We start from the raw sequence: 7,477 nt of genomic DNA on the forward strand, positions 1-7,477 counted from the left end.
AGAGCTACAGCTCACTTCATCAGATGCATTCAGTGGAAAATACAGTGGGGAGATTTATATACACACACAGAGAACATGAAACAATGGGTGTTACCGTACACACTGTAAGGAGAGTGATCAGGTAAGGTGAATTATTACTACATGAGAGCGAAGGCGGGGGGGGGAACCTATTGTAGTGAGAATCAAGGTGGGCCATTTCCAGCAGTTGACAAGAACGTGTGAGGAACAGTAGAGGAGGCAGGGAATAAACAAGGGGAAATAGTTTTACTTTGTGTAATGACACATCCACTCTCAGTCTTTATTCAAGCCTAATTTAATGGTGTCCAGTTTGCAAATTAATTCCAATTCAGCAGTCACTTGCTGGAGTCTGTTTTGAAGTTTTGTTGTTGAGGAATTGCCACTTTTAGGTCTGTAATCGAGTGTCCAGGGAGGTTGACGTTTTCTCCGATTGGTTTTTGAACGTTATAATTCTTGACGTCTGATTTGTGTCCATTTATTCTTTTACGTAGAGACTGTCCGGTTTGGCCAATGTACATGGCAGAGGGGCATTGCTGGCACATGATGGCATATATCACCCATTGTTTTGTGTTCTCTGTGCATATAAAATCTCCCCACTGTATTTTCCACTGCATGCATCTGATGAAGTGAGCTGTAGCTCACGAGAGCTTATGCTCAAATAAATTTGTTCGTCTCTAAGGTGCCACAAGTCCTCCTGTTCTTCTTGCAGATACAGACTAACACGGCTGTTACTCTGAAACTTAGCTCTATATATCTTTGAGTTGCAATAACAAAACCTTTTAAGTACCAAACTTCTCCCAAAAGCCATTTCTCTCCAGCCAAAGAACGGGAAAGAAATTGGAACCAAAGTGTGTGGCAAGCGCTTTTAAAAACAAAGAACTAAGAAAGGAAATATTCCTATTTTATATCAAATCTATATATTAATATACGCCAAGAAAAAACGACAGATATATGTTACTTTACCGCCTGCTATTTAGGGCCTCGGTGGACACAGACGGCCAGCGTGTAAAGCGGAGCAGGACAGGGCTGGCTGCAGCGTTCACGGACCCGCCGGGTGTTTAGCTTCCACATTTACACTCTGCCTTGGTATGAGCCAGTCGGACTTTTAGGGCAATGTCTTATTTTCCCCTCCCCTGCCCCCTCCACCCCCACATTTGGGGCTTGGTTCAAAGCTGCGGTACAAATCTGTGTCTTTTGTTTTTTTGTTTTGTTTGCTGCCTGACCCGCCCCACCCCCCAGCCACGTTTATTGAACATTTTATAATCCCCTGCCCCTACGTATGCTGGGGCAGTATCCTGGGGTGGGGGGCGGTGAGCTCAGCACTCAGTTTATACCTGGGGGGGCTGTTTAGTCACACATACAAAGAGGTGTATTCGCTGATGTCAGTATTACGTTAATCCCATTTATAACCTGTTAAAAATAAAGCTATTGGAAAAACGATGCCCTGGTTCTGGTTTGTTAAACATCAGGGCAGTTAGAGGGCTGGGGCATGCTGCAGGCTGAGCTGAGACCCAAGGTCTGGTCCCAGCTCTGCCACTGTCCTGCTGGGTGACCTAGAGTGAGTCACTTTTCCCTCCATACCTCAGTTTCCCCTCTCTACCTTTGTCGAGTTAGACTGTGAGCTCTTTAGGGCAAGGACTGTCTCAACATGTCACTGCAGGGCCCAGCATGACAAGGGGTCTGGGCAGCGCCCGATGCGACAGGGCCCTGATCTTGGCTGGGGCCTGGGCAGTGCCTGGCACGACAGGGCCCTGATCTTGGCTGGGTGTTTGTGCAGCGCTGGCACGACGGGGCCCTGATATTGGGTGCGGGTTTGTGCAGCACCTGGCATGCTGTGTGTGTGTGTGGGGGGGGGTCAATCTCAGTCTATCTATCTCTAATTGCTACCATAATGCAACTAATATTAATGGGGCCAGCTAGCTGTGAAATCACATCCTCACCTGGGGAGCGTTATTGTCAGGCCAGTACTCAGATTTTAAGCTCTCATCTCAAAATCCCTGCATGGCCCGTCAGAGCAAAGAAATTGCCAGACTCCAGGGGCCCATCTACCCCGGTATCTGGCCTCCGACAGCCATCAGCTGCTGCAGAAGAAGGTGCCAGACGCCCCCTACTGGCCAGGGACTGCACAGGTTGAAATAAAATCAGTGCATTGATGCAGGGAGCCAAGCATCATCGGGCTGGTCTGGGTGGCACCAGCCCGGGCGCATGTGTCACTAATACAACGCAGCTTTGTCCCCCCGTCCCCACCCCAGGTGCTGCAGCACGCGCTGGCCTTGGGCTCAGGCTGGCGCGCGTCTCCCTGGTCCAGACAGAGGGGCTGGTGCCCGGCTCCCTGCACAGCCCCAGCCTGGGCCGGAAAAGCCCCAGGGCCTGCCCTTGCTCTGCCAGTGCAAGCCATCAGCAGCTGCTAGTGTCTGGTCCCGGCAGCCCGGGAGCTGCTGTCCACACACAGGCCTTGGGGTTCACCTGGCCTGGCTTGAGCCAGGCGAGCCTCAGGCAGAAACATGGCAGGCTCCAGCCTTGGTCTCATTCCCACCCCTACCCTAGTTCTCCTGACCCCGCCCCCCAATGCCCCTCACTCTTGACCAACTGCCCCCCCAGCTAGCCCAGACCAACTCCCCCCAGCAAACATGGCACCTTGCAGCCCCTCATGGCAGGCAGTGCCTGACCCGCCATTCAGCCAGGGCAGCGCGAAGCCAATTGCATTAATGCTCCGACACTAAGCCCCCAAGCCGGGCTTTGAACCCTCTGGGCCTCCCCCTGTAGAGCTGTCACTGGGGAGAGGGAGACTCTCAACTTGGACTCTCTCATCGCAGGGCTGCTGGAAGGTGCGGGGGGCCCTGGAGGCACGGGGGGGCCCCATCATGGGGGGCCGGGACGGGAGGAGACCGAGCAGGGCTGATTGAGGGCATGGGGCGGTGCTGGGGGTTTGTCCTGTTGGATCCCGCCCCCCCAAGCACAGGCTGGGCTGGGCTGGGGGAGGCAGGGAGCCCCGGGGTGCTGTGGCTGGAATGGCCCGGGCCCCGCACCCCCAATCTCTCCCAGGGTCTCCCCCCTCGGGTCCCTCATCCCCTCCCCTCCAGGGTCTGCCCCACCCAGGGCCCCTCACCCCCATCTTTTCCAGGATCTGCCCCACCAAAAACCCCACACTCCCATCCCCCAGGATCTGCCCCACTCAGGGCTCTTCCCCCACATCTTTGATTCCAGCCCAGGGCCCCACACCTCCATTCCCCTGCCCCCCCCTCGGGCCCAGCTCCTCCCACCCCATATGTACTGTGGGGAGGAATCCATGGGGGGCTGGTTTCTCGTGTGTCTATCCCGGGGGGGTGACTTTGTGAAGCCCTTGTCTCCAAGCCTGGACCCCCCGGCACGGCTCAGGGGGCTTCCTAGGGAATCTCTCCACATTGCCCTCAAGGAGCCCCCCCCCGTGCTCCATTCCCTTGTTCCCACCTCAGTGTGCCCAATCCCCTTGGGTCGTGCTCTGTGCTGGGGCCATTCCCAGTGGAGCAGTGCCCAGGTGGCACGGCCGAGCACCCGCCCTTGCCAACCCCCCAGTCCAGCGCGCTCCCCGCGGGCGCTGCAGACTGGTTTCCTCTTTGCTGCCATTTCCTTGTGCACCTGACTGGGCTGAGGCAGGGGCTGGGGGGGGAGGAGGGCTGAGGCCAAGGGGCGTGTGGCCCCCGCCCCGCTCCCTGCAGCGCCCCCTGCCGGCAGAGGCTGGAATAGCCGGGCGCCCCCCCCCAGCCAGCGCCCCGCTCCCTGCAGCGCCCCCTGCCGGCAGAGGCTGGAATAGCCGGGCGCCCCCCCCAGCCAGCGCCCCGCTCCCTGCAGCGCCCCCTGCCGGCAGAGGCTGGAATAGCCGGGCGCCCCCCCCCCAGCCAGCGCCCCGCTCCCTGCAGCGCCCCCTGCCGGCAGAGGCTGGAATAGCCGGGCGCCCCCCCCCCCAGCCAGCGCCCCGCTCCCTGCAGCGCCCCCTGCCGGCAGAGGCTGGAATAGCCGGGCGCCCCCCCCCCAGCCAGCGCCCCGCTCCCTGCAGCGCCCCCTGCCGGCAGAGGCTGGAATAGCCGGGCGCCCCCCCCCCAGCCAGCGCCCCGCTCCCTGCAGCGCCCCCTGCCGGCAGAGGCTGGAATAGCCGGGCGCCCCCCCCAGCCAGCGCCCCGCTCCCTGCAGCGCCCCCTGCCGGCAGAGGCTGGAATAGCCGGGCGCCCCCCCCCAGCCAGCGCCCCGCTCCCTGCAGCGCCCCCTGCCGGCAGAGGCTGGAATAGCCGGGCGCCCCCCCCAGCCAGCGCCCCCGCTCCTCCCTCCCAGCGCTTCCCTCCCCCTAATCGCTGTTTGTCGGGGCTTAGGAGCTTCCCGGGGGCGGAAGCTGCCATGTCGGAGGGCGAGAAACTCAACTTGGACTCTATCATCGGGCGGCTGCTGGAAGGTGCGGGGGGGGCCCTGGGGCCGGGGGGGAGTCTGAGCGGGGGCGATCAAGGGCGTGGGGCGGTGCTGGGGGGTTTGTCCGGTTGGATCCTGTTCCCCCGCCCCCATGCACGGGCTGGGCTGTGGCGGGGCCGGCCGTGGGGGGCCCGGGGCGCCCAGGGGCGCTGGGGCTGGAACGGCCGCGGGCCGGGCGCTCCGGGAAGTTCCGTGTGGACTTTGTGGGTTCCTTTGTTTTCGCTCGGGTCTCCCCGCCTGCAGCGCTCCTGGGCGGGGGTCGGGGCTGCCCCTACGCGGGGGAGGGGAGTGGAGACGGGGGGGGGGCGGTCGTCCCAGTGCGAGCTCTGTTCTCCCAGTGCTGCTAACAAACGGGCGGGGGAGATTAGCTGTTACTTCCCTGCACCCCTATAATACTAGGGGTGTTTGGGGGGGTGACCCCAGCTACGCTTTCTGGGTGGCACCTGGCCCTGGGGCTGGACCCTGGACCGGAGCAGTTGCGGAGTGGCAGATTATCTGATCTCGCATCACACAGGCAAAGCAGACGCACCAGTCCTGTGTGTCATGTGGGGAAACTGAGGCCCGGGGGAAGGGAGTGGCCCAAGATTACAGAACCGTTCAGAGCTGGGGAAAGAGCCCAGGTGCCCGGCCTCACAGTCCAGTATCAGCTACTAGGCCACCCTGCTTCTTAAAGCATGTGTATTCTGCCTCTTGCAATGCTGGAAAGGACTCGAGTGTGACCAGGAGCCCCGGGGGGGGGGATACAGGACCTGTCCCTCCAGCGGGCACCGGCTCTGATCCTGCCCTTTGGCCGGGGGCAGAGAGGTGGTACACAGGCCCGCCCAGAAGAGCCTCTGGCAGTTCAGCCCGGTCACCCCTTAGACCATCCCAGCTGGAGCTGGGGCCTTGCCCTGAGCTGTGGGTGGGTCTGTGAGCAGTACGGGGGCTATGACCCTGCCCCGGCAGAGACGCCCGCTGCGCTGTGTTGCAGTGCAAGGCTCCTGGCCCGGCACGAATGTGCAATTGCCAGAGCGGGAGATCAGGTCTGCGGGGAGTGAGCGAGGCCGGGGGGTGGGGACCCTTCCTCCCAGCGGCCATGGGGGGATTCCCTGCACCCCTTGTTCACTCTGCGGGAGTTCACTGGCTGGGGCTGGGCTGGGTGGGGAGGCCAGGGGTGGATCCGTGGCCCCCTTGCTGGCCCTTTCCAGCGGTGGGAGGGATCCCTAGCTCTGGGGGGAGGTGGGTTAGGCCTGGCTGTGGTAGCTGCTCCCTCACCTCCCGCCCTCCCCAGGTGACATCCATGGGCAGTTTTCGAGTATGGGGGGGGGGCTTCCCGCCTGAGAGCAGCTACGTCTCCCTGGGCGACTATGTGGACCGGGGCAAGCAGTCGCTGGAGACCATCGGCCTCCTGCTGGCCTACAAGATCAAGTACCCCGAGAACTTCTTCCTGCTACGGGGAAACCACGAGTGCCCCAGCATCAACCCCATCTACAGCTTCTACAATGAGTGTGAGTGTGGGACCCCCCCAGCGCCTGGCCCCCCGAGTCCCCCCCACCCTGCTCCCCTCACTCCTACCACGAGTGCCCCAGCATCAACCGCATCTACGGCTTCTACGATGAGTGTGAGTGTGGGACCCCCCCAGCGCCCGGCCCCCCGAGTCCCCCCACCCTGCTCCCCTCACCCCTACCACGAGTGCCCCAGCATCAACCGCATCTACGGCTTCTACGATGAGTGTGAGTGTGGGCCCCCCCCCAGCGCCCAGCCCCCCGAGTCCCGCCCACCCTGCTCCCCTCACCCTACCACAAGTGCCCCAGCATCAACCGCATCTACGGCTTCTACGATGAGTGTGAGTGTGGGCCCCTCCCCACCACCCAGCCGCCCAAGTCCTCCCCACCCTGCTCCCCTCACCCCTACCACGAGTGCCCCAGCATCAACCGCATCTACGGCTTCTACGATGAGTGACAGTGTGGCCCCCCCCGCCCGGTCCCCCCGAGTCCCTCCCACCCCGCTCCCCTCACCCCTACCATGAGTGCGCCAGCATCAACCGCATCTATGATGAGTGTGCCTGCATTACTCTGCCCCCTGTACACTCCATCTCCTCCACCGCCCCACATCTACACTCTTGTACCCCCTCTGCCCTGACCACCATATCCCCTACACCCCCAACCATGAGTGCGCCAGTGCCCATGGCAGCCTCTGCCCCACGTGCCATGTGCTGATGCTGGGGTCTGGCGGAGGAGGGCCCTGTGTGCTGTCGCTGCACAGTTCACTTGGCTCCCTGTATGGCCTGGGTCTCTCCCAGCAGGCCAGGACCCAGCCTGGGAGGGGGCCCCTCTCCCGTGTCTCCCTCAGTGGCTGGCCCCCATGCCCCCGATTGTGTCCCACAGGCAAGAGGCGCTACACATCAAGCTGTGGAAGACGTTCACCGACTGCTTCAACTGCCTGCCCATCGCCGCTATTGTGGACAAGAAGATCTTCTGCTGCCATGGAGGTGTGGGAGGGGCCGCAGGGTGTGGGGGGCAGTGCCCCGTGCCCCTGTCCCTGGGAGGGAGGGAGACAGCACAGCGGGGTGTTGCAGGAATGCCAATGTGGGCTTTGTCCAGTGGAGGGCGCTGCTGGGGAAGGCAGAGGGTGCTAGGCACCTTGGGGCTGGGGGCACTTGATCAGGGTAGGGTGTTGTCATGGAGATGGGATGTGGGGGTGCTGGGTCAGGGCTAATGGATGCTGGGAGGCTTCTGGGGGGCAGATATTGGGGAGGGCAGGGAGTTGCTATAGGGGCTGTATATGGTGGGATAATTAAAAATTAAGCCCCTTCGTTTTCAGTTTTAAATGATTTTTACTGAAAAATCCCCAGGTTTTACAAAAAGGACTATTCAGTTTTTTATGATTTTCGCCCTATTTTTGTATCATTTAAATATATATAAAGAACGTGTTTGATTCGGAAAAGATAAAGCATTGCATGTGCGAAATGTGTCACGATAATACATGCGTCTGGGTGCCTATGCAAAGCTGCCTGTTGAACTAAGGCTACATATCGGTC

At 60.9% G+C, this 7,477-nt stretch overlaps 1 protein-coding gene across 1 annotated transcript; it reads left to right on the forward strand.

Moving 5' to 3' along the window:
- The first annotated feature begins 4,351 nt into the window (after positions 1-4,351).
- Positions 4,352-7,105, forward strand: LOC119845974 (probable serine/threonine-protein phosphatase ECU05_0440). Its single transcript, XM_038379004.1, has 3 exons — positions 4,352-4,444; positions 5,729-5,945; positions 6,825-7,105. Exons 2-3 carry the CDS (start codon positions 5,738-5,740, stop codon positions 7,073-7,075), a joined length of 459 nt encoding a protein of 152 aa, XP_038234932.1. The 5' UTR covers positions 4,352-4,444; positions 5,729-5,737; the 3' UTR covers positions 7,076-7,105.
- The last annotated feature ends 372 nt before the right edge of the window (positions 7,106-7,477 follow it).

The sequence above is a fragment of the Dermochelys coriacea genome, chromosome 20, assembly GCF_009764565.3.
Source record: "Dermochelys coriacea isolate rDerCor1 chromosome 20, rDerCor1.pri.v4, whole genome shotgun sequence".
NCBI lineage: Eukaryota > Metazoa > Chordata > Testudines > Dermochelyidae > Dermochelys > Dermochelys coriacea.